Genomic DNA, 27,840 nt, shown 5'->3' on the forward strand with positions numbered 1-27,840 from the left:
GTCAGAGAGGTAGCGACTAGACAACCTTTAAAATGGGAGTGGCTTAGTGAAATGGGCCATGCATCTTGGAGGAGTGAGGAACAAAGAAATAATTTTGCTTATCCCATACCCCTAGACAAAGCAAGCACTTAATGCAATTACCAAAGCAAAAGTAAATGCTTACGTTATAGCATTAGCCTAAAAAGACCATGAGAAACTTGCAAACCCCATAATCACAGACAAACCAGAATGTAAAAGTGTATGTACTGTATACCCAAAACATTTTCTTGACTTATGAATAGTTTAGCGAAAGGTTAAAAATCTGTCTGTTTATTTTTGCTGTTTTCCCCATTGGGGAGATTTCCTTTCACTTCCTGTGGAGACAGAAGGAGTACCTTTCTGTAAAGTTAAAGAAATTCCCTTTTTAGGCTGGATTCACACCTATGCATGTTTCCCCTGCTGCATTTGTCATTGAAATCAACAGAAACTCATCAAAATTAATACACACCATGAGGCGTTTACCTGCATCATATGTTGTGATGCCTTTTCATTGATTTCAATGGAAAATGCATCAAGCAAACATTGCATAGTCATGAATCCAGCTTTAGTCAGTTGCCCTCAGAACAAGTGTCCTCATTGGAAAATTTCCTCCACTACCCTTTGTTCTTGGTACAACTGTAAAGTTCTGGATTTTGGTGACAAACAATCACCAATAGGACAAATTGAGAGGTCTTATTTTTCCAGTTGACAACTGAGAGTGATCAAATTTGACAGGGGGTCTTACCATTTTTGATATACATTTTAATGTAAATTTAAACTAAACTGCTATGAACTTACAAAAAGCATTTTGTAGTAAGGAGACATGGAACTCATTGATGGTATGATTTGTAAAATACATATTATCTCATTAAAAGAGTACTTTAACTTTCGTCAGCTCATCATTTAGATAAAATACAGATAATCACCTTCTGCGCTACACAATCAGAGTGCAACAATTAGTCACAATTCGCAACAATTAGTCACCTATCTATATAAAGTGTGAAAATCAACACAAATGTAAATACCTAAAGCCTAAAGTGCAGTATATCACAATAAAAATAAAAAATAAAGTATAGATGCATAAAAAGGCATAAAGTGGCAATAAAGTGTCCAGTATAGTCCAAAAAATGATGTATGTATATAAAAAAGGAATCTATTTAATGCAGCATTAATATATTATTTTATATATGCTAATGTTTACAAATAAACATTGGTGAAAGGTCTAATTTAGATAAATGAGCCCTCTAGTGGGCAAAAAACATCACTACATCACTACCCTACCCATTGATACCTTTAAATTGTGGTACAAGCTGGATCAAAGATCAAACTCTTACTCTCAGCTGTATGGGCTTCTTTTTATTTTTGTCTACAACAACATAGCTGAAAGGTCCACCCTTATCCTCCCTATAGGTGGAGATTAATAGGATATATAAACATGTTGTATCTCAGCACTGGTCCTCTGAAGACAGCCTATCAGCTGAAACAAGTGCTGGGGCATTAGTGCTGGCATCCTGCTGCTGCATGATATCAGTCAGCAGCATCCTTCTACATGAGTTACAGTGGTTTTGTATTGATATATCGGTCTGTTTGTTTGGCGCACTATGTATGTGATTCTCATAGTGCAATACATACTACATGGCTCAGGTGTGAGCATTATTTGCTGCAGCTTGGATCAGTGCTGGGAACTGGAGAGGAGAGCACTGTGGATGTATGCATAGGCTACTCTGGATGACACCTGCCTATGATGGCATGCTAAGCACATTTTGTAGCACCTTTTCTGGTGAGTGCTCATTTCATGAGGTGGTGGCTGGTGCTTCTTTACACTTGGAAGAGCCTGGGAACAATCTGAGTTGTTTGGGGAGGAATTATAACACATGTATATTATAACACATGTGTGATTAGTATAAAAAAGGTGTGTAGGAGTATAGATAAGCCTGACTCCACACAGCTTTCTTTCTTTTTTTTTTTTAACTGGAAATCTAACTAAAATACATCCCATCACAAATTGCTGATATTCCCCTAAAGCTTACTTGGTAGAGGTATATGTAGAATGGAAGAAATGAATCTTGAATTGCTCACATAGCAATACCATTCCAATGATAACATTCTGCAACAGCTTCAGATCCAGCTTGACACCTGACAACATTACTCTAAAAAGGGAAGGGGAAAGGGCATTAAAACCAAGTTAATTCTTTGTAAAGATCAACATATTGAAGGAATTATTAAGTATGATTGTGCTTTGTGTTGATTTTAAGATTATTAGATTATTAGTTGTTACAGCATGAAGACAATGAAAAGTTTGCCATGCATAAAAGAGGATGACTTTTTTTTTTTTTCGTTTTTTTTCTTTTCTTTTGCAGTAGGCCAACCTTCTCTAGAATTTTTTTGTGTACTGCTTTTAATGTGGTATTATGGGAGTTCCTATAATTACTGGTTAATAAATTGGTATTGCAGATTTGTCATCATGATTGCACATTATTCTCTATTTCTTCCTGACCACCACCGATACTGATTAGAAGAGATGCTTTTTAAAGTGTAGGAATAAATGCATAAGGCATACACATTGTTTCTGCTTTCTTAAACCATCAGTTTCAAGACTCGTTTAGAATTTGCTTAGAATAATATTTTTTGTTCTGAAACATTCCCACAAAAAAGCATTGTATGCAGTATGCAAAGCATACAAAGCATTTTGTTTTCCCTAAACGTTTCAATAAAACTGTAGTTCTAATTTTTAGACAGAAGAGGGCAGACTTGCCCATACAGTCTCTTTGTTAATAAAACCTTTGTGAATCTGTTCATGTGTTCTCCTCCCCCTGGCTCAGTGATTCACCCTCCCATCTCTTCTCTCACACACAAAGAAGAGCTGCAGCTCCGATGAAAACCCTGTGGATGTTTTCAATGCAGGAAATATGGTGCTTTTTATACATCAAATCATTTAAACTCAGCTTGGATACTTACTGGGATTACAAAAGGACTTGATTCTCAGAAGAGGGATTAAGACATGGACTGCAAATGTTCCTCAAATGCTTGGAAATGGCAAGTAGCTTTCTCCCTTCTCCTTTGTAGCTGGGGCTGGGTCTCTGGGCAGCTGCGTTATTCTGTTGCAGAGGAGTCAGATCCAGGGACTGTTGTAGGGAATATAGCTCAAGATCTGGGCTTAAACCTGGCAGATATTAATAAAAGGAGACTGAGTTTGGGAACTGAAGGAAACAGTAAATATTTTACTATTGACCAGAAATATGGAGGTCTGATTATACAGGAGAGGATTGATAGAGAGAGCCTGTGTGGATCCAGTTCCAGGTGTTTGCTGCATTTAGAGGTTGCAGCTGAGAATCCTTTGGAGCTGTTCAGCCTGGAAATTGAGATTTTGGACATTAATGATAATGATCCTATTTTCTCTGTAACGACTCAGGAAATAAAAATTATAGAACTGTTTGCAAGTCCAGGAGTACGATTTCCTTTACCCACTGCTAAAGACTTGGATGTGGGGAAAAATGGTGTGAGACATTATAGCTTAAATCAAAATCCTTATTTTTCTTTATCAGAAAAATATCGTAATGATGGAGTTTTGATTGCAGAATTGGTACTAGAGAAAAATCTAGACAGGGAAGAGAAATCAGGACACAAGCTTAGTCTGTCTGCCATTGATGGAGGAGAACCTCCCCGATCAGGATCTACACAGATTAATATTATTGTTTTAGATTTTAATGATAATGCACCAGTGTTTGATCAGGCAAGCTATAAGGTAGAGCTAATGGAAAATCTACCTCTGAACACAGTAGTTATGAAGCTAAATGCTACAGACTTGGATGAGGGTGCGAATTGTGAAATATTATATTCATTTGATGATCATACAGCAGATTCTGTAAGGGAAATATTTGATTTAAATGAAAACACTGGAGAAATATTTATTAAAGGGGCTGTAGACTTTGAAGTTGCAACATCCTATGAATTATATGTGAAGGCTGTTGATAAAGGATCACCAAGACGAGAAGGACGGTGTGTTGTCCAGGTTGAAGTGCAAGATGCCAATGATAATTTACCAGAAATTGTATTTACTTCAAAAAATAATGAGGTCCCTGAAAATGCTCCAGTAGGGACTATTGTAGGGTTTATCACAGTCAGAGACAGGGATTCTGGTAAAAATGGGGAAGTTAAATTGCAAATGTCACCAGATATACCCTTTAAATATCAGCCCATGTCAAACCGTTATACACTGGTCACTAATGGACATCTGGACAGGGAGAAAGTCTCACAATATACTATTACACTGATCGCTTCTGATCTCGGCTCTCCTTCTTTAAGCAGCCAGACTACAACAATCATTAATATTTCGGATGTTAATGATAATCCTCCAGCATTTCTACAGTCTGCTTACAATGCCTTCATATCAGAAAACAATGATCCTGGCAGACTGTTGTGTACAGTATCTTCTGAAGATCCAGATGAGGGAGATAATGCAAAGCTCATTTACTCCATAGTAGGGAACCACATAGCCGGCTCTCCTGTCTCTTCATTTGTCTACATTAACCCTGAAACTGGTAATATTTATGCCCAGCGCTCCTTTGACTACGAACAGCTCCAAGTTCTCCAGATCACTGCGAGAGTGGAAGATTCCGGATCCCCAAAGCTGTCTTCCAATGTTTCAGTCTTCATATTTATTCAGGATACAAATGACAATTATCCCTCAATATTTTACCCAGAGAACTCAGGGGAAGTCATGGCACAAGAGACCATTCCCAGATCTGCGTCTGCTGGATATTTAGTCAGTAAAGTATCTGCAGTGGATCTGGATTCTGGGCACAATGCCTGGCTCACCTATAGTCTTCTTCAATCTGGCAGTCCAGCTTTATTTTACATCTCTGAATATACAGGAGAAGTCAGAACTCTGCGAGGATTACAGGAGACGGATAACACAGAACATCGACTTGTCATTTCTGTCAGTGACCATGGGGAGCCTTCACTGTCCTCTACAGTCATTCTGATTGTAAATATAATGGAAAATATTGCTCAGGAAAGCCCCAAATCTCATGATTTTCTTACAAATTCAAAATCAACACCAAATATGACCTTATATCTTATTATTTCTCTAGTAGCCATCAGTTTGGTTTCCTTGATAACATTTGTGATATTATTGGTAAGGTGCCTTAGAAAGAATTATGACAGCAGTTGTGGTTCTTGTTTTCCGAACAAATCTCTCCCTGTGTCCTATATGGATCAGTACAAACCAACACTTTACCTGAACACGGATGGGACATTAAATTACATGGAAGTGAGGATGGCTCCTCCAGAACCTCCAGGATCGTGTTATCCACCTTGTTTTCCTGAAACAACAAACATTCTGGATACAACACCTACAAAATATCAAAGTAGTCCTCAAATAGCAGAGCCTAAGCCCAGTTCCAACAGCTGGTTTAGCGAAGCACATCAGGTGAGATGTCAATATATTATTAGGTAATAAAAATAATATTTAGTTTTTTTTTTTAATATAAGATTTTACAGTAAGATTCCAATTTCATTATAAGATGTTTAGTGAAATCAGCAGTTTTGTCCAGTTACCCTTTAGCCTGCAAGAAGCAAATAGATTATTATTTTTATTTGATGAAAAAAGAATTGCTGGAATGTAAATGGTTTCTATTGGTAATACCAATGCCTTTTTAATTTTTTTCCAATGAGACTGATTATTGTTGTTGGTTTTACACACAGTTTGCAGTTTCTCCATATTCTTCAGTGCACATTTTATGTTGTATGTTATTATTATTATTATTTATTTTTAATGTAACACTTGTATTTTTTTTTTTATATAAAATAAATATAGAAATAATGGGCAAATAGGCTGTTCACTTTGCAAGGACATTTTCCCCAGAGCTTACTGAATGTGATGCAAAGAATACCCAATCATGTTTGCAAATGATTGGATGATGGAAGTCAGCATGTTAGTTACTGTGAGTTAATTATGGGGCTTATTTTGAGATTGCAAGCATTGTGTCATTCTTGGCCCATCTAATGGCATAGCTATTGGAATATAGGATAAATATAGTACAGAGCATTCATCAGTAAAGTGATAATATAATGTACATCAAACCCAATATAAGTGTGCCAAAAAGAAAAAGTATCTTAATATCCAAATATATCAACACAATTTACTTGTCTTCACAGAAATGTAAAAAAAAAAAAACATTTCAAAACTAGAAAAAAATGAATAAATCCTTTGATCGAATATTCTTGCCACCTCTGCAACGATCACAATAAATCAAAAAAGGGGTTCATGCACTCCACCACCAGTTCTCTCTAGCAGCTTACTTCCAGTTTTAACCCCTGTTTTACCAGAGTCAAAGAATGCAGTTCTTCTTGAGGGACATATGGAGATCTTTGCAGATGGATGAGTATCCTTATAGCTTTCACAGCTCAGCTCCCGCCTTCATGGGATCTTCACATGTAATACCGGCCATATAAAACACCATCTAGTGCTCTCTGTAAAAAAACTATTTTATTGCCAGACAATCCTATATGGTTCATTCATATAAAACGCACTAAAAGCTGTGCCAGCTGAAAAATGCACAATATAAATTCCCCCGGCTTGCCGTTGTCTGGTTAGGAATGGTTACAGGATAGTTTCAGCTGCTGACTCGTTACTCCATACATGTTGCATCCTCATGTGGACTTCTTCAGTGGGGCCTAGTACAGTTACCAACTGTATATGGTTTGTTATTCTTTAGTATTTTCAGTGAAATGGAAAGTGAAAAGTTTGCTATTTGCAAAGTATATGTTAAGTGGAATTCCACTCAGGGCTGGATGTTAGTTCTGCCATCTCCATAGCCAACTTTCACATGTCTTCTTGGCCCTCATTAAGTATTTTATATTCACTCTCATGTGGTTTTCTAAGACCAGCTGCAGGGTTGTCTTCTCACTACATAAATACATAGGCTTGGCTTTGGGGTCTTTTACCACCATTTGTGATTTGGAAGTTGGTTTGAAATCCAGGAAATCATACAATTCATGGACTAAAGTGATTGTAATAGTTCCTTTTTTTAATTAAAATAATAAAAATGCAATGGTTTTGCACAGAGCAGCCCCAGTCTTCCTCTTCTCGGGTCCCCCACTAGCGCTCATGGATCTTCCCATGCTTAGTGCCCCAATGAAAGCAATTTTCTACTAGGGCACTCGAGCAGGCTCACTCCCAACCCATGAAAAAAAAAAGAGATAAATCCCACGTTTAATTAAATAAATTTACAAGGACTACAAAAAGTGATAAATAACAATAAGCTGCTAACTCCAAAACTAAATGATAAAATCACTAGTGCAGATTATAAGAAAAATTGGTGGGGGACGCTAATATATACTTTTAGAAAAAATAACAATAATTAAAAAATACAAAAAAAGCACCAGCCTGCCTAATTAGATCACAACCAAAAAAACATTTATCTAGTGAATAGACCATGAAAAATGCCTGAAAATATTCTGTGATAATGACAACAGTTATGTGCAACAATCACAATCTCCAATAACGTGATGGCCATAGAAGACCTAAATTTGACCACAATAAAACATGTCATATGTAGCACACAGTTAACATATATCCAAGTGAAAATAAGTACATATAGTGGTGAATCTTGTGACCAAGTTTTATATTCAGAAAAACAGTGGAACACCTTCGCCGCCTATGGATGTCACCCAAAGTGCTCAAGAGTTGGGTGTCAGCTTACCCGATGTAGTTGACCTAATTATTGAAAAAAAGGTTAAACGAGCTTTAGCAAGATAATGCTTGCTGCAATGGAGAGGACTGTAGACTGGACTCGTTCCCTCACACCATAAGGAACTTGAGAATGGGATATGAAACAAAATGTAGAAGGAATCAAATAGTGTAATCCCTTTTATTAAAAATAATAAAAACAAACATAGCCGAGTGGCTGCTTACATTGGTGGTGCCATCGCCCGGGACTGAGGCTGGAATGCGTAGCAGAGTAAATTAATGGGTGTCCCACAGTGAAGCACTGAAAGCTGGCATGCGTTCCACCTGCGGCGGCAAACAGCCATCGTCACTCCCAAGCCACCCTGTCTGTATCTATTGACACAGACTTTGAGGCTCAGCTCCGCTCCCTGCTCCCTCATCACAGAATTTGATTGACAGGATAAAACTGCCCATTGAGGAGGGAGAGAGCACAGAGAAAGCCGCTGCTCTCATGCACATTGCTGGATCAAAATCAGGCTCAGGTAAGTATAAGGCGGGGCTGGGAGGGAATCCTGTGCAACAGAATGCATTAACGTAAAAAACATCTGCCCCAAATGAAGCCCCAGCTGGATGCCACTGGTAACCAGAATGGCAACCTGTACCTTATGTGTCACTGCCTATCTTCAGTATTCTAGCATTATGAGCAGTGCACTACCACTCTAGGTACTGAACCTGCAGTTCAGGAGACACATGAAGCCTTTTGCCACTTATTGTGCACCCCTCAAAGCCCCTGTGGACTGTAGTGTTCTGGTAGTTATATGGTTTGGTTTATTTATCATCCTTTTCTCTATAGTCTATTCCTTTTCTTTTTTTTTTTCTTCTCATCTTTACTGAGAGGTTCTTCTGTGGTACATATAATTTTTACGTGGACTGTAAGGCATACAAACGTGGAAGCTTTGATTTGTAAAGGAGCTCTAATAGCAGTAACCTCTGCAAGTCATGTAATGTGTCTACAGTCTCTGACTGTCTCCTGAAGCATGTCTTCCATATCAAACCACCCCTATAGCATGTCTGCAACCTCTGAATATCTCTTGTAGCATGTATGTAGTCTCTGACCTTCTACTGTTGCAAGTCTAGAGTCTCTGATTTTTTTTCTGCTATATTACTTTAACTTGATAAAATGTGTGGCTCTTTGGTGTGAGGGGTCACACTTAAGTCCCCTTATATAAAGAAAGGTAACCACCACCGCTCTAGGCTACGAGTTGTGCTAGGTATGGATAATTTGGCTCTAACTGTATCAGGGTCTTACTTATTTTCCTACTTTGCTACACTTCTATTTTCTCCTTAAGGTGATGCAAAACCCTTATTTTCTAAACACTTTGAGCAGCTAAACTCTAACCAGGGAAGATCTGAATGTCAGGGAAGCAGCACTGAGAGAGCAGAAGTCAACACCATTGAAAAGTTGTAAACTGCTAATGCTGGAGTATGGATTTTTACTTTAATATTTATTTTGTCGTGCTCAATGTGTTAGTTTAAACAATGCAGAGAGTTTACTTCTACTGTAACACCAGTTACTTTTATATCTCTGCTGTTTCTATTGTATCTATATTGATCTTGTCCACATACCATATATTTCATTCTGTAGTGTATAAAGACTTGTAGTGGTAGGGACTAAAGACTTGATGAAAGCTTAGTTTTGTCTTTTGCTCCTGTTACACAGATTATGATACCATACCTTGTAGAGATTATATTATATTATATTATAGCAGAAAAGAAAATTATTCTGATAACAAAGTCTTTAAATACACATACTATTGGCTTATGGTAGCTGAACATTTCATCTTTAGTAAATCAGCTTCATATCTATGTAATAATCTTTATGTTCATTTATATTTTTGTGTGTAGAACATACCCTTAATCACACTATGCTGCGAGATTTTAAAACGTGTGGCAGGATGATTGCTGTGCAACCTCTCAGGTGTTTTTTGGCTACAGTTTATGGGAATAGTTTTTTTTATTTTTCCATTTATTTATTTTTTGCGTTCTTTTGTACCTGGTTGTAAATTTGCTTCAGTAAATTTACGTCTTTAAATTTAAAATACAAGCATGGCTTACTTTACTGTATAGTGTATTTACCCCAGTTATGCATGTACCTACAGGAATGTCTTGTTTTCATAAATTATATCAATAAAATTGATAATTGTTCATATTTTGAATTTGTTAAGGTAATTCATTGGATAGAACATCAATGTGTATGTTTGTTTAGAAGCTGCACTACGTGTTAATTTTACAAATGGGTAGGCAAAGTATCTAAAAGATCATTATGGTGAGTGAAAAATGGAATCCCAAATCCGGTGTGTTCCTATGGACAGGAGAGGGCTTGGTGATAAAAGTTAAATTGTCCTTTCAGTTTAAATGGCATGTGTTTTACTGCAGATTCTTCTTGTTTCAGATGTAGCAACAACACAGCTAGAACTTATAAAAGGTCAAGTTCAGTCAAACCAAAGTCATACAGTGCTTTGCAGTGTGCTTATATGTGCTTTCCGATTTTATTTTATTATAGCTATGCACCGGGCCATTCCACGCAAGGAAATCTCTTGCTCTTGGTAGTCTGTGGTTTTGAGAATAACAATGCTTACTAATTTTGAAATGCAGTCTGGGAATTTTTTATTCTGCTTACTGTGTGCCTTCCTTTGATGTCTCTTATGAAGATACAGATTGGTTTTAAAAGAAAACAAAGGCTGCCTTTTTGGGTTACTTAGGCATCAGTACTCTTCTCCTTGTTTAATTTTCTTCTGTGCTCTGAAGCACAATCTTTTTCAGATGACTTATTAGCAACTGTTGGAGATCAGTTAATTTGAAGGTGTATTAAATAGGGTTTCTGACTTTGTTTATATATATATATATATATATATATATATATATATATATATATATATATATATATATATATATATATATATAATATATATATTTATTAATTTATACACATATCAGCTGTTTAATGACTTACAGTTGACCCAAAAGCTTTACGTATTCCTTTTAATTTGCCTGTAATACTAGGCCATTAGCAATGTAGTCCACAACACAAACTTTAGGTCTTACAAATTTCACTTGGCGTTATAATAAAAAAATAACAATGATAGTTTTTCATCTTAGATTTAAAAAGGATAAAATTATGTATCACTCTATAATAAAACTAAAACAGTAGATTTTTCATAACTTCTGAATTTAATAATCTGCTATTTACTTACATCTTAAAATTAGGTTTTAATTAAGACTTGTGTAGCTGTGTCAATAGCATGCATTACTTATACCTTTAATAACTACTTTTCTTAACTTTTGATTTCATCTACATCTTAAAATTAAGCTGCAGTTATTATTTTTAGACAGAAGAAGGGCAGACTAGTCATCCAAACAGTTTAAAAGCAAAAGCCTGTGAATCTGTTCATGTAAGCTGCGTTCTCCTCCCCCTGGCTCAGTGATTCACCCTCCCATCTCTTCTCTCACACACAAAGAAGAGCTGCAGCTCCGATGAAAACCCTGTGGATGTTTTCAATGCAGGAAATATGGTGTTTTTTATACAACAAATCATTTAAACTCAGCTTGGATACTTACTGGGATTACAAAAGGACTTGATTCTTAGACAAGGGATTAAAGACATGGACTGCAAATGTTCCTCAAATGCTTGGAAATGGCAAGTAGCTTTCTCCCTTCTCCTTTGTAGCTGGGGCTGGGTCTCTGGGCAGCTTCGTTATTCTATTGCAGAGGAGTCAGATCCAGGGACTGTTGTGGGGAATATAGCTCAGGATCTGGGCTTAAACCTGGCAGATATTAATAAAAGAAGACTGAGTTTGGGATCTGAAGAAAGTAGTCAATATTTTAACATTGACCAGAAATATGGAGCTCTGATTATACAGGAAAGGATTGATAGAGAGAGTCTGTGTGGATCCAGCTCCAGCTGTTTGCTGCATTTAGAGGTTGTAGCTGAGAATCCTTTGGAGCTGTTCAGCCTGGAAATTGAGATTTTGGACATTAATGATAATTATCCTATTTTCTCTGTTACTGATCAGGAAATTAAACTTATAGAGCTGTTTGCAAATCCTGGAGTAAGGTTCTCTTTACCCACTGCTAAAGATTTAGACGTGGGGAAAAATGGTGTGAGACATTATAGCTTAAATCAAAATCCTTATTTTTCTTTATCAGAAAAATACCGCAGTGATGGAATTTTGATTGCAGAATTAGTACTAGAGAAAAATCTGGACAGAGAAGAGAAATCAGAACACAAGCTAATTCTCTCAGCCACTGATGGAGGAGAACCTCCCCGATCAGGATCTACACAGATTAATATTATTGTTTTAGATTTTAATGATAATGCACCAGTGTTTGATCAGGCAAGCTATAAGGTAGGGCTAATGGAAAATCTACCTCTAAACACAATTGTTTTAAAGCTAAATGCTACAGACCTGGATGATAGTATGAATAGTGAAATATTATATTCATTTGATGACCATACATCAGATTCAGCAAAGGAAATATTTGAAGTGGATGAAAAAACAGGTGAAATATTTATTAAAGGGGTTGTGGATTTTGAAATTGCAAAGATGTATGAATTATTTGTAAAGGCTGTAGATAAAGGATCCCCTAAACTAGAGGGACGTTGTGTTGTTCAGGTTGAAGTCCAAGATGTGAATGATAATGTCCCAGAAATTGTTTTTACTTCAAAAAATAATGTAGTGCCTGAAAATGCCCCAGTAGGATCTATTGTTGGATTTATTACAATCAAAGACAGGGATTCTGGTAAAAATGGGGAAGTTAAACTGATAGTACCACCAAATTTACCCTTTAAATGCCAGCCCATGTCAAACCGTTATACACTGGTCACTAGTGGACATCTGGACAGGGAGAAAGTCTCACAATATACTATTACACTGATCGCTTCTGATCTCGGCTCTCCTTCTTTAAGCAGCCAGACTACAATCATCATTACTATTTCAGATATTAATGATAATCCTCCAGCATTTCTACAGTCTGCTTACAATGCCTTCATATCAGAAAACAATGAGCCTGGCAGACTGTTGTGTACAGTATCTGCTGCAGATCCAGATGAGGGAGATAATGCAAAGCTCATTTACTCCATGGCGGAGAACCACATAGACGGTTCTCCTGTCTCTTCATTTGTCTACATTAACTCCGACACTGGTAATATTTATGCCCAGCGTTCTTTTGATTATGAACAGTTCCAAGTTCTCCAGATCACTGCGAGAGTGGAAGATTCCGGATCCCCAAAGCTATTTTCCAATGTTTCAGTCTTCATATTTATTCAGGAGGATACAAATGACAATTATCCCTCTATATTATACCCAGAGAACTCAGGGGAAGTCATGGCACAAGAGACCATTCCCAGATCTGCGTCTGCTGGATATTTAGTCAGTAAAGTATCTGCAGTGGATTTGGATTCTGGGCACAATGCCTGGCTCACCTATAGTCTTCTTCAATCTGGCACTTCTGACTGGTTTCACATCTCTGAATATACAGGAGAAGTCAGAACTCTGCGAGGATTACAGGAGACGGATAACACAGAACATCGACTTGTTATTTCAGTCAGTGACCATGGGGAGCCTTCGCTGTCCTCTACAGTAACTCTGATTGTAAATATAATGGAGAATATTGCTCAGGAAAGCCCCAAATCTCATGATTTTCTTACAAATTCTAAATCAGCACCAAATATGACCTTGTACCTTATTATTTCTTTAGTAGCCATCAGTTTGGTTTCCTTGGTAACATTTGTGATATTATTGGTAAGGTGCCTTAGAAAGAATTATGACAGCAGTTGTGGTTCTTGTTTTCCGAACAAATCTCTCCCCGTGTCTTATATTGATCAGTATAAACCAACACTTTACCTGAACACGGATGGGACATTAAAGTACATGGAAGTGAGGATGGCACCTCCAGAACCACCAGGATCTTGTTATCCACCCTGTTTTCCTCCAACAACAAATATTCAGGAATCAATATTTGCACAATATCAAAGCAATCTTCAAATAGCAGAGCCTAAATCTACGTCTGACAGTTGGTTTAGTGAAATACAGCAGGTGAGGTCTCAGCATTTTATAATTTAGCAATACATATATTTTTTTTTAAGGATTTTACTATAGGATTTTTTTTATTGCATTAGAAGTTATATAAGATCTGTTGATTTCATCCAGTAATGTTTTGCCTTCTGGAAGCCAATAGATTATTAATTTAATCTGAATATGAACAAAGAAAAGACTGCAAGAGGTTGAATTAGTTGTTGCTGGGATTGTAGGCAAATGCATTTCCTTCAGTTTTTCTGATGATGTTTATTATTTTTTACATCTATTTCTCATGCAGTTTGCAGTTTTTCCATTTTCTGTTGTGCATATTTCACATAATGTGGTGCGTCTTAGCCTAATTTATATTTTTGTTACAGTTTATTTTTTTCTTAAATATAGACTGAGCAACACTTAAATATAAATGAAACACTTGTGTGTTTGCCCCTATTTATCATGAGCTGGACTTAAAGATCTATGACTTTTTCTATGTACACAAAAGGTCTATTTCTCTCAATTATTGTTCACAAATCTGTGTTAGTGAGCACTTCTTCTTTGCTGAGATAATGCTTCCACCTCACAGGGGTGGCATATCAAGATGCTGATTAGACAGCATGAATATGGCACAGGTGTGCCTTCAAAGGCCACACTAAAATGTGCAGTTTTACTGTATTGGGGGGGTCCAAAAACCAGTCAGTATCTGGTGTGACCACCATTTGCCCCACGCAGTGCAGCACATCTCCTTTGCATAGATGTTGTTGATTGTGGCCTGTGGAACGATGGTCTATTCCTCTTCAATGGCTGTGCAAAGTTTCTGGATATTGGCAGGAACTGGAGCACACTGCCGTATACGCCGATCCAGAGTATCCCAAACATGCTCAATGGGTTACATGTCGGTGAGTGTGCTGTCCATGCAAGAACTGGAATGTTTTCAGCTTCCAGGAATTGTGTACAGATCCTTGCAACATGGGGAGGTGCATTATCATGCTGCAACATGAGGTGATGGTCGTAGATTAATGGCACAATGATGGGCCTCAGGATCTCGTCACGATATCTCTGTGCATTCAAAATGTCATCAATAAAATGCACTCCCCCGCCATCATAGGCCACTCGATCCATGACATTGGCTTCAGCAAATCACTCGCCCACACAACGTTATACACGCTGTCTGCCATCTGTCTTGTACATTGAATATCGGGATTCATCCATGAAGAGAACACCTCTCTTAAGTGCCAGAAGCCATTGAATGTGAGCATTTGCTCACTCAAGTCGGTTACAACAACGAATTGCAATCAGGTCGAGACAGCGATGAGGACGACAAGCATGCAGATGAGCTTCCCTCAGACGGTTTCTGACAGTTTGTGCAGAAATTTTTTGGTTATGCAAACTGATTGTTGCAGCAGCTGTCTGGGTCGCTGGTCTCAGACAATCTTGGAGGTGAAGCTGGATATGAAGGATCTAGGCTGGTGTGGTTACACATGGTCTGTGGTTGTGGGGCCGGTTACATGTACTGTCAAATTCTTTGAAATGTGTTCGGAGAAGGCTAATGGTAGAGAAATTAACATTCAATTCAAGGGAAACAGCTCTGCTGCACTCAAAACTTGTGACATCTGTGACATTGTGCTGTCTGATAAAACTGCACATTTCAGAGTGGCCTTTTATTGTGGCCAGCGTAAGGCACACCTGTGCAATAATCATGCTGTCTAATCAGGATCTTGATATGGCACACCTGTGAGGTGGATGGATTATCTCAGCAAAGGAGAAGTGCTCACTGACACAGATTTAGACAAATTTGTGAACAATATTTGCGAGAAATAGGCCTTTTGTTTACATAAAAAAAGTTGTAGATCTTTAAGTTCAGCTCATGATAAATAGGGGCAAACACAAAAGTGTTGCGTTTATAATTTTGATCAGTGTATATATAATAGGTCTAAATTAAAATGTGTAATTATCAAAATATTATATTTACAATTTTTAAAACGCTAGTAGTCATTTTCTTTAAATATCAGTTCTTGCCAATTTTATATATTTTTCCCGAATATATTTGCATACGATATGAATAGCAATTATGAAATCATTATATTATTATTGTTTATATTTTTGCTATATAAAATGTTGTATTTATTGTGACTATCAGCTGATTACATCACTTAATTTATAATTAGTATACTGTATCAGTGGTCACATCAAATGGCATAGCTAATGGCACCTAGTAAAGTTAACAGATATATGGGATTTGTTATACATTTCTAAATGCTAGAAATTGCCTGTATGATGGTCAGCATAAACATTTCAACTATCCTGTTGTCTAAAATCTTCTCTTATGCTTTAGTCAAATTTTCTAAAATACTTTAGTAAAATTGATGAACTTTAAGGTTGTGTTTGTTGAATGTGTGACGTGGCATTCCACTTGGGGCTGAATTTTAAATTTTTGACAACTCAGTGTCCAACTGTCACATGTTTTTTTTTTCTCTCTGCATTGAATATTTTCTATTTACTCTCATACTGTTTTCCAAGACCAACAGCAGGGGTGTCTTCTCACTACACAAATAAACAGGTTTGGCTCAAATATTTTCTCAAAATCATGGGACTGATATACCCTTTAACCACATTTGAAAATGACAGAATTAGTCTGAAATCCAAAGACATGAACAAATTGGTGAATTGCAGCATTTTTTAAAGTATGCATGCAGAGTTGTGTAGTCTGCAGAAAAATATACAATTTATGAATGGAGCTTGTCTGACTTTTAAAATTGCAATATGTAACAGTGATTAAAGAAATCTGCCTAAAAATAGTCAGAAAACTATAAAATGTGACAAAGCAGCAAATCTCATTGTTCATAAATCTTAAAACACAATATTATGTCTATGGATCCAGGGTTTTTATTTTGGGATCAAATCAATGTCCACATCATAGAATTGTACGCATGACCATGTTAACATTACTATACTGGCACAGAGAGACTGTTCAAATTTTTTACTGAGAAAGAAACACAACCATATTGAGACAACCAAAAAGACAAACAGAGAATCGGAGCCAGAAATGAGCAAACCATAGTTATAGGATACTTTCCCAAATGTGCATAGTGATAAGAAAGCAGTAATAAAGACCCAGTTGAGTGCTATCGGTAGGTATCATGGCAGCCTGGAACTCACACAACAATGTATGTGCAGTCTGCTTTGACTTTAGGCCCTTGGTGCTGAACTTGTGGACCGGGGGATTATTGTGTGGCCCTCGAAGCCCTTGCAGTCAGTTGTCTGTCTTCTTTACTGAGATGCTTACTCAGGCCAGTATATTCTCTAGACTGTTTATACTTGGTATGCATGATCTGGTTCGGATTCCACTGGAGTCTTACTTAACCACTTCAACCCCTGAAGAATTTACCTCCTTCCTGACCAGAGCACTTTTTGCGTTTCGGCACTGCATCACTTTAACTGACAATTGCGCAGTCATGCAATGTTGTACCCAAACAAAATTTATGTTCTTTTTTCCTACAAATAGAGCTTTCTTTTGGTGGTATTTGATTGCCTTTGTGGTTCAAATTTTTTGCGCTATAAACAAAAAGAAGTGATAATTTTTAAAAAAACGCATTATTTTTTAATTTTTGCTTTAATAAATATCCCCCAAAAACATATATAAAACAATGTTTTTCCTCTGTTTAGGCTGATATGTTTTCTTCTACATATTTTTGGTAAAAAAAATCGCAATAAGCATGTATTGAATGGTTTGCACAAAAGTTATAGCGTCTACAAAATAGGTGCTAAATTTATAGCATTTTTATTATTATTTTATTTTTTACTAGTAATGGTGGTGATCTGCACTTTTTATCGTGACTGTGACATTATGGGACAATTTTGACACATATTTAATACAGCAATCAGTGTGATTAAAAATGCATCGATTACTGTAAAAATGTCACTGGCAGTGAAGGGGTTAACACTAGGGGCAGTGAAGGGGATAACTGTGTTCCCTGGGAGGTGATTCTAACTGAAGGGGGAGGGACTAACTACAGGACGTGACAGATCATGGTTCCTAGCTAATAGGAACACACAATCTGTCACTCCTGTCAGAACAGAACAGGGAAGTCCACTGCTTCAGTTTTTATTACAGGATCTGCCCCAAATTCCCTATCATACCTTCTGTAGCATTTGAGAACTTGCAGTAGTAGGGACTAGAGGATTTCTGAAAGCTTTTTTGTGCTATAGTTTGATCAACAAAGTGCATTGTGGTTTTTTATTCCTTTAACTTTGTGCTGTACTGTAGATTTGCTTTATGTCTGTGCCTAGAAAACAAGTGTGCTCTACTTTATTATGAAGTGTATTTAACCACGGTATGCATATAACTACAGGAACAAATCATTTTCATAACGTTTCTAAATACAATTGATAATTGTGCATATTTTGAATTTTAAAGGTAATCCATTTGATAAAATATTCATTGATATTTTTGCTTAGACGCGATACTCGTTTTCAGAATATTTACACATTGCAATAGATTTACTAAAGGTGAACAGGCTGTTCATTTTGTAAAGGAGTTTTACCTTTTCAAGGGTATTTTCACTTAACTCAGAATAGGGAGGAAATCACTTTGCAAAGAACACTCAATCACAGACAAGGAAAATAAAAAAAAACAATATTGGTACTTTCACATGATTGGATGATGGAAGGAGCTTCACCTCATTCACTAAGTGAAAAGAATATCCCCTCTGATGACTCTGATCAAAAGCTTACATACCCTGGTGATTTTGGCCTGAAAACACGCACACAAGCGGACACAATGGAGTTTGAATGGATATTAAGGCTGGGTTCACACCATAGCGATGCGGGAACGCCGCGAATCCGCGGCGTTTTCCCGCATCGCATGCCTCCCGCCGGCAGTTCACACTGCCCTATGCGGACTGCTGGGAGTGTCAATGAAATCTTAATGACACCCCCAGACCAGTCCGCATATCGCAGTGCGATCTGCAAACTCGGACAGGAATCGGATCGCATGGTGTGAACACCCATGCGATCCGATTCTGCTGCGGACCAAGAAAAGGGTCCTGTGCGAGTTTGCGGCGGGTGCGATGCGAATTCAGCCATACTATCTGTATGGCTGAACTCGCATCGCTACAGAGATCGGATGTGATTTGCACTGCAGTGCGGTGCGAATCCCATCTGGATCTCCCACCCGCAGCAGTGTGAACCCAGCCTTAAGGTAACCATCCTCACCTGTGATCTGTTTGCTTGCAATTAGTGTGTGTGTATAAAAGGTCAATGGATTTCTGGACTCCTGACAGACCCTCGCATCTTTTATCCAGTGCTGCACTGATATTTATGGATTCTGAGTCACGAGGAAAGAAAAAATAATTGTCAAAGGATCTGCAGGAAAAGGTAGTTGAACTGTATAAAACAGGAAAGGGATATAAAAAGATATTCAAGGAATTGAGAATGCCAATCAGCAGTGTTCAAACTCTAATCAAAAAGTTGAAAAATGCAGGCTGGGTGTGACTGATATAGGGTCTTCAAAAAGTTTCTTCACTTTTATATTTTCGTTGAAAACAGTGAGGGTGGAAGGAGTAATAATTGGTTGTGTCTGAGAGCATCATGTGACTAGTTTGTCTGGCAAGCTGGCTGACCTTGCAGTTTAGTACACTGTGGTGAAGATTGGCTGTGAAACGTATAAATTGCACCAAATAGGAACAACGAGGACATCATGGGGAATTGTGCTGTTACATGACAGCGCTGGTCCCCACACTGCAGTCCATGCACTGGCAACCCTCAGACAATTGAAGTGGGAATTTATTGAGCACCTAGCTTATAGTCTGGATTTATTGTCATCCAATTTCCACCTTTTTTGACTGCTCAAAGAAGCTTTAGGGGAAGAAGATTTTCACGGGATGATGATGTGAAAGCATCGGTGCATCAGTGGCTATGTGCTCAATAAAAACATTTTTTGCTGATGCCATTAAAAAGCTGGTAGGACACTGGGAAAAATGCATAGCAAAGGAAGGTGACTATGTAGAACATTTATGTAATTTGTTTTTAAAATGCTTAATATAAAGAGTTAAAAATAGTGTGGAAACTTTTTGAAGAACCCTTGTATATATATATGTATATATATATTAAAGTTTGGGGGCTGTTTAGCTCATTGTAGTGCTTACCAGTGAGTAGAGTCTATGCCAGTTATGCCACTTTAAGGGCTTGCTGGCTCACATTTTTTTCCCAACTCTGTCTGCATGGTTAGCAGCCCCTTGCTGCTCTGGCCCTCAGGCTCGGGTCTCTGTCTATTCCAGTGCAAATATGGACCCCTCTGAATGCTCCCTTGTACACACCTGGACTCCTTGGAAATGTGAATCCCAGAGCAACGGTCCTAAGGCTACAAAAAACCCACGCACACCTGCACAGTGTGCCGGCTATGCCCAAAACCTGGTCACAGGACTTGAGATTTCATCCTATCCAGATCACTAAGAAACGCTCCCAAACCAGTACCGATGACACTAACAAAAACAGTTTCCTCCAAAATGAACTAGCATCCTGGAGTCCCTCAATCTACCTAGTTGAGCAACATACACCATAATAGAGAACCACACTCTCACAGCATACTGTGTGTATATATATATATATATATATGTATATGTATATATAGATAGATAGACAGATAGATAGATAGATAGATAGATAGATAGATAGATAGATAGATAGATAGATAGATAGATAGATAGATAGATAGATAGATAGAAATATCGATATATAGATATCTATAGATATATCTATCTATATATATATTTTATGTAAAATTCCAGTAATATAGCACATTGCACTAACTTAAAGTCCTACAATTTTTTCTATTTTATTTTTTATCTATTTCCCCAGACTTTTTAATAGAAAACCACAATGACAGTTTTTTTTTTTTTTTAAACACATTGCTAACTGTTACATAATTTATATTGTATTTATTTTATATGTATTTATTTTTCAAACACTAGCATTAAATACATGCAAATCTATAAACAGAATTGCTATATTTTATCCCTTATATGACCAATCCCTATCATTTATTTAATAATAACTGATATATGTAAACAATACGTTTTTCATAATTTTTTCATTGAAAAATCAGTGTTTTTGCTTCAATCTTAAAATTAAGTTGTAGTTGTTATCTTTAAACAGAAGAGGGCAGACTAGTCATCCAAACAGTTAAACAGCAAAGCTTGTGATTCAGTTCATGAACGCTGTGTTCTCCTCCCCCTGGCTCAGTGATTCACCCTCCCATCTCTTCTCTCACACACAAAGAAGAGCTGCAGCTCCGATGAAAACCCTGTGGATGTTTTCAATGCAGGAAATATGGTGTTTTTTATACAACAAATCATTTAAACTCGACTTGGATACTTACTGGGATTACAAAAGGACTTGATTCTCAGAAGAGGGATTAAAGACATGGACTGCAAATGTTCTTCAAATGCTTGGAAATGGCAAGTAGCTTTCTCCCTTCTCCTTTGTAGCTGGGGCTGGGTCTCTGGGCAGCTGCGTTATTCTGTTGCAGAGGAGTCTGAGCAAGGGACTGTTGTGGGCAATATAGCCCAGAACCTGGGCTTAAATCTGGCAGATATTAATAAAAGGAGACTGAGTTTGGGATCTGATGGGAGCAGTAAATATTTTACTATTGACCAGAAATATGGAGCTCTGATTATACAGGAGAGGATTGATAGAGAGAGCCTATGTGGATCCAGCCCCAGCTGTTTGCTGCATTTAGAGGTTGCAGCTGAGAATCCTTTGGAGCTGTTCAGCCTGGAAATTGAGATTTTGGACATTAATGATAATTATCCTGTTTTCTCTGTAACTAATCAGGAAATAAAAATTATAGAACTGTTAACCAATCCTGGCGTACAATTTCCTTTGCCCTCTGCTGAAGACTTGGATGTGGGTAAAAATGGTGTGAGACATTATAGCTTAAATCAAAATCCTTATTTTTCTTTATCAGAAAAACATCGCAGAGATGGGACTTTGATTGCAGAGCTAGTACTAGAGAAAAATCTAGACAGGGAATTGAAATCAGAACACAAGCTTATTCTGTCTGCCATTGATGGAGGAGAACCTCCCCGATCAGGATCTACACAGATTAATATTATTGTTTTAGATATTAATGACAATGCACCGGTGTTTGATCAGGCAAGCTATAAGGTAGGGTTAATGGAAAATCTACCTCTAAACACAGTTGTTTTGACGCTAAATGCTACAGACCTGGATGAGGGTGCAAATAGTGAAATACTATATTCATTTGATGATCATACTTTGAATTCAGCAAAGAAAATATTTGATTTAAATGAAAACACTGGTGAAATATTGATAAAAGGGGCTGTAGATTATGAAGTTGCAAACTTGTATGAATTATTTGTGAAGGCTGTTGATAAAGGATCACCAAGACGAGAAGGACGTTGTGTTGTCCAGATTGAAGTGCAAGATGTAAATGATAATGTACCAGAAATTGTATTTACTTCAAAAAATAACGAAGTCCATGAAAATGCTCCAGTGGGGACTATTGTTGGATTTATCACAATCAGAGACAAGGATTCTGGTAAAAATGGGGAGGTTAAACTGATAATACCACCAAATGTACCCTTTAAATACCAGCCTATGTCAAACCGTTATACACTGGTCACTAGTGGGCACCTGGACAGGGAGAAAGTCTCACAATATACTATTACACTGATCGCTTCTGATTTCGGCTCTCCTTCTTTAAGCAGCCAGACTACAATCATCATTAATATTTCTGATGTTAATGATAATCCTCCAGCATTTCTACAGTCTGCTTACAATGCCTTCATATCAGAAAACAATGAGCCCGGCAGACTGTTGTGTACAGTATCTGCTGAAGATCCAGATGAGGGAGATAATGCAAAGCTCATTTACTCCATAGTGGAGAGTCACATAGACGGCTCTCCTGTCTCTTCATTTGTCTACATTAACTCCGACACTGGTAATATTTATGCCCAGCGTTCTTTTGATTATGAACAGTTCCAAGTTCTACAGATCACTGCGAGAGTGGAAGATTCCGGATCCCCAAAGCTGTCTTCCAATGTTTCAGTCTTCATATTTATTCAGGATACAAATGACAATCATCCCTCAATATTTTACCCAGAGAACTCAGGGGAAGTCATGGCACAAGAGACCATTCCCAGATCTGCGTCTGCTGGATATTTGGTCAGTAAAGTATCTGCGGTGGATCTGGATTCTGGGCACAATGCCTGGCTCACCTATAGTCTCCTTCAGTCTGGCAGTCCAGCTTTGTTTCACATCTCTGAATATACAGGAGAAGTCAGAACACTGCGAGGATTACAGGAGATGGATAACACAGAACATCGACTTGTCATTTCTGTCAGTGACCATGGGGAGCCTTCACTGTCCTCTACAGTCACTCTGATTGTAAATATAATGGAGAATATTGCTCAGGAAAGCCCCAAATCTCATGATTTTCTTACAAATTCTAAACCAACACAAAATATGACCTTATACCTTATTATTTCTCTAGTAGCCATCAGTTTGGTTTCCTTGGTAACATTTGTGATATTATTGGTAAGGTGCCTTAGAAAGAATTATGACAGCAGTTGTGGTTCTTGTTTTCCAAACAAATCTCTCCCCGTGTCCTATATGGATCAGTATAAACCAACACTTTACCTGAACACAGATGGGACATTAAATTACATGGAAGTGAGGATGGCTCCTCCAGAACCTCCAGGATCTTGTTATTCACCTTGTTTCCCTGCAACAACAAATATTCCAGAATCAACACTTAAATATCAAAGTAATCCTCATATAGCAGAGTCTAAGCCCACTACCGACAGCTGGTGTAATGAAACACATCAGGTGAGGTTCTATAATTTTTGTTCAATTGATATCCTTTTTTATTTTGCAATGGCACATTTTAGCAATGGACTGTTTTTGTAGATACAATTATAGGATTGTTATTATAAAAAAAGAAAAGAAATGCTGATTGGTGAGTTTTGTTGAGACCGGAACTAAAAAAGGGCCCCTTAAATGTGAACGTTTGCTATTGGTAATACAGGCCAGTGCATTTACTTTACTTTTTAGGTTGATTATTTTTTACATCTTTGAGGATTTTCATCTTATTCACATGGGTGCTAGTATGCTGTATCCAGGCAGCCTATAGAAGGCAACATAGAAGCAGCGGCTGCATGGATGCAGCCGCATGTCAAAATTTGACAAGCTAGTAGGAGCGGGTCTGTGGCCCCTAATGCAGACACTAGCTCTCCCTGTACATGTGCTTTCCCTGTTTTTTAGTGCATATTTCACATTGTATTGAGTTTTTTTTATCTATTAAAAAAAATACAGATATAATGGGTCAGTATTTACATAATGGTTTGTAAAAATAGAATCTTTGCATTGAAAGCTACACTTTTTTTTTATCAACAGTACCAATTTTATATATTATGCCAAATGTATTTGCATATGATATTCGTAATTTTTATACTATTATTATTATTTATTTTCTTGATATATAAAAATTGTTAGTTGCTGTGTGTATCAGTTAACTAAAGAATTTATTCTGTAATTACAATTAGTGTATTATTATTGGTGCATCTAATGACATGGCTAATGGCACCTAAGATAGTACACATTGTAAGTTATGTGTTATAATATACTGAATGCCATACATTTTATGTATGATGATTAGTGTAAGTGTTTAGTACTTAAATTGTAGCCCCCTAAGACCCTGCAGACACAAATCTTTCACTTTGTTCTCTACTGTTCATCCCATTTCCCATACCATGTTTTTTTTTCCTCTGATCCTTACTAGTGGATCTTGCTGTGGTACAAGTCATTTATAATTGAGTTGTAGGGAGTACAAATGGAGAAGCATTGATTTATAAAAAAATCGGCAATAGTGGTTATCTTTATTAGTCTTATATTATATGTCTTCAGTCTCTGATTATGTCCTGAAGCATGTCATCAGATTTCCACCACTCCTATAGCATATCTGCGGCCTCTGACTATGTCTTGTAGAATACCTGTGGTCTCTAACCATCTCCTATGGCATTCTGTGAGTCTCTGATAGTTTTCTATTGTATTACAATCATTTAATATAATGTGTTACCATTTGACCATGTCAAAGGCTGCACTTGGGACCCCATATATTAAGAAAGTTGACCACCTCTGCTCTAGGCTATTAGCTCAACTGGGTATGCGTAATCTGGCTCTGCTGAGTCCTTCTTTTTTCCTTGCTTACTAGGTAACATCTCTATTTTCTCCTTAACACCAAATTGTTATATACAGTATCTACTGCTTCAAATTGAAGTACAAGATCCAACCCAAATAACTTATACTTTCTGTTGTATATGAGATCTTGAGATTAGCGATTTTATGAAAGCTTATTATTGGCTTTCACTCCTCGCTTACACATACAAAAATAACAAACCTTTTAGAAGGGACTTATTAAAGGGGCTTAACCTCCCTGGCTGTATGATTAGTTCTGATTCTAGGTGCTGAAAGCGGTACAATTATTGTGCATGGAAATTTGGCGTTTTATATTGTAGGCCTGCAATTTTTAGGAATAACTCTCTTAAATCTGTTCAAACCAGAGTCTAGCAGACATCCCGGGTATGATTAAATTTATAATATAATAAATAATGATAATAAATAATAATAAAAATTATTCAATAATGTAATCAAATCCAAAAACACTGAAATTTGCTCATTTGCAGAATTGTCGCTGTCATTAGATTTAGTGTTTGATGACGAATTTCCCCACAAATCGCTATCGCTCAATTCTGCAAGTGAATATAATTTATTATCGCTGTTTTCTATTTGGTCTAAAATCACTTTTGACATAAAGGGACACTTTCTGGTTGCTATGGGCAATCTCCAAATTCCAGGCAGAAAAAACAGTATTTATAATATAAAAGTGCATGCAGGGCACTGGACAGACCACTAGGGACAAAGGGGGTGTGTAATTTTTTATACAGTACTGTAATCTGTAAGATTACAGTACTGGGTGTGTTTTGTGTGTTTTTACTTTTTTTTTTATTTGGCGCCAATCTCCGCTCCCGTGCGCCGTAATGTTGCAGGGAACAGAGCTCGGCGGCACTCGGGCACTGTGTGAATCAAGCGGAGGACAGCTCGAACACACAGTGCGGAGGACATCGCTGGATCCAGGGGACAAGGTAAGTAACTTCTCCCTGTATCCAGCAATGCGATCCCGAGTCTGGCTCGGGGTTACTGCTTATGGTACTGAAATCCCAGCCCGAGCCAGACTCGGGATCACTGCCAGGGAGGTTAATATAGTAGAAAATAAACTTCTAAAAACAAAGTCGTTGAAATGAATATACTGTCCACTAAGCTGAAAATGACACATGTAGTAAATCAGCTTCATATCTATGCAATAATCTTTAGGTTTATTTCAAGAGCACAGAGCACACACATGGACACTCTATATTATAAGATCGTAAAATGTCTTCCAGAATGATTGCTGTGTAACATCACTGTCTCAAAATGTATCTTTATCTACAAAGTATATGCTTTTTTTTTTGTTTTTTTTTACCATTTTTTTTTCTGGGCATAGATTTGCCTCATGTATGGGTATTAATCATACAAGCATGCCTTCATTTATTGTGTAGTGTATTCACCCTAGCAATGTCTATGAGCATAACAATTATTGTGTATATTTCGATTCTGTAAAGATAATCAATTGGATAGAGTATCAATTTGTATGTTTATTCGGAAGCTGAGCTTTACCCATTACCTTTCTACCCACAGTTATAGTTCTAAGGCTGGCCATAGATGGATCAAAATGTGTTTGGTTAAAGAGGAACCAAACAAATTTTATATACATGTGAGGCCACTGTAGTTGAACAGTAGTCGATCTACTGATCAATTTCTGTTCAATCGCTCTGACTGGTAAAAGCCAATCAATCAGGAGCTGCAATGCTCATCTGTGTATTCTGACAGCAGGGCAGTGTCCTCGCTGTCAGAATACAGTAGTGCAGCGGGGAGGACTCCCCCATCCACATCCATTGTTTGAATGGGGAAATCAGTTTAGTTTCCTTCATTCTGCCCGCTGGCTGAACGAAAAAACTGAGCAGTGCAATGCTAGCCTAAATCACGCTCACGTTTAATGTCTGTTTATAATACACAAGGTCATGCCACTTAAGTCAATTATTTGCAGCTGGTAGCCTTTTTTTTTCTTGGAATACCAATGCTTACAGATCTTGAAATGCAAGCTTGGTATTTTGTATCTTGTCTACTGTGCTGTAGTCTCCAATAGTAAACAATGCCACCCTGTATTGTTTGGTATGCTTTTTTTCTGTGTCTAATGAACATACAGATTGGATAAAGAGAAAATTCTATTTGCCTCTGAGGCAGCTTTCCCTGGAAGAGTGGCTTGAGAGTGGCCACACCATACCTCCCATTAGAAAGTGCAGGCAGAGGTACTTGGGGCAAATATGATCCTCCATAGATAAATATGGCAAGCTCATGTGCACTTAATCTTTTCAGACATCAGTGATCTTCTGATCTCGTTTTTCATGTCGCCATAACCTTCTCTGCCTTTAATGCAGCACAGTCTACTCTAGATGTAATGTTAATAACCTAGGGGGTAATTTACTAAAACTGGAGCATGTAAAATCTGGTGTAGCTCTGCACAGAATCTAATCAGTGTCCAGGTTTTGTTGTGTTGCCAAAGCTTAATCAAACAAGCTGAAAGAAGAAGATGGTTGGCTACCATAGCTGCACCAGATTCTGAGCGCACCTATTTAGTAAATCTTCCATATATATATATATATATATATATATATATATATATATATATAAATATATTTGACATATCTTGTTTATATTCTGCTTTTATTTAATAAATACATCAATTGCTAAATATTAGTTTTACATCATTTATTTTAAAGAAATAATTAATTCTGGCATTAAATAAATGTATATTCATTGCTGGTTACAATTATATATTTTTAAATCCTAGCTTTAAATACTTTTTAGGTTATAAACAGAACCACTGTATTTTATATATTTACTTTAATTTTTATTTTTTATTTCATTTACATCTTAAATTTAAAATGGATACAATGGGAA

At 37.2% G+C, this 27,840-nt stretch overlaps 1 protein-coding gene across 40 annotated transcripts in view; it reads left to right on the top strand.

Annotated features, from left to right (window-relative positions):
• The window catches only part of LOC143964452 (protocadherin gamma-C5-like), a 568,154-nt gene that overhangs the window by 406,133 nt on the left and 134,181 nt on the right, over window positions 1–27,840 (top strand). For 2 of the 40 annotated variants that reach the window (XM_077474212.1, XM_077474220.1), the window contains exon 1: window positions 2,864–5,449. The exons of 34 other annotated variants lie outside the window; for them this stretch is intronic. In XM_077474212.1, coding sequence (XP_077330338.1) covers window positions 3,020–5,449 — 2,430 coding nt within the window. In that variant the 5' untranslated portion in view covers window positions 2,864–3,019. Of the gene's footprint in view, window positions 1–2,863; window positions 5,450–11,181; window positions 13,786–21,025; window positions 23,611–27,840 lie in introns of those variants that run through there. 4 more of the 40 variants (XM_077474209.1, XM_077474216.1, XM_077474219.1 and 1 more) reach the window with 2 other exon arrangements.

This window comes from Lithobates pipiens, unplaced genomic scaffold (assembly GCF_037356315.1).
Source record: "Lithobates pipiens isolate NorthernLeopardFrog02 unplaced genomic scaffold, aLitPip1_a1.2 Scaffold_8, whole genome shotgun sequence".
Lineage (NCBI taxonomy): Eukaryota > Metazoa > Chordata > Amphibia > Anura > Ranidae > Lithobates > Lithobates pipiens.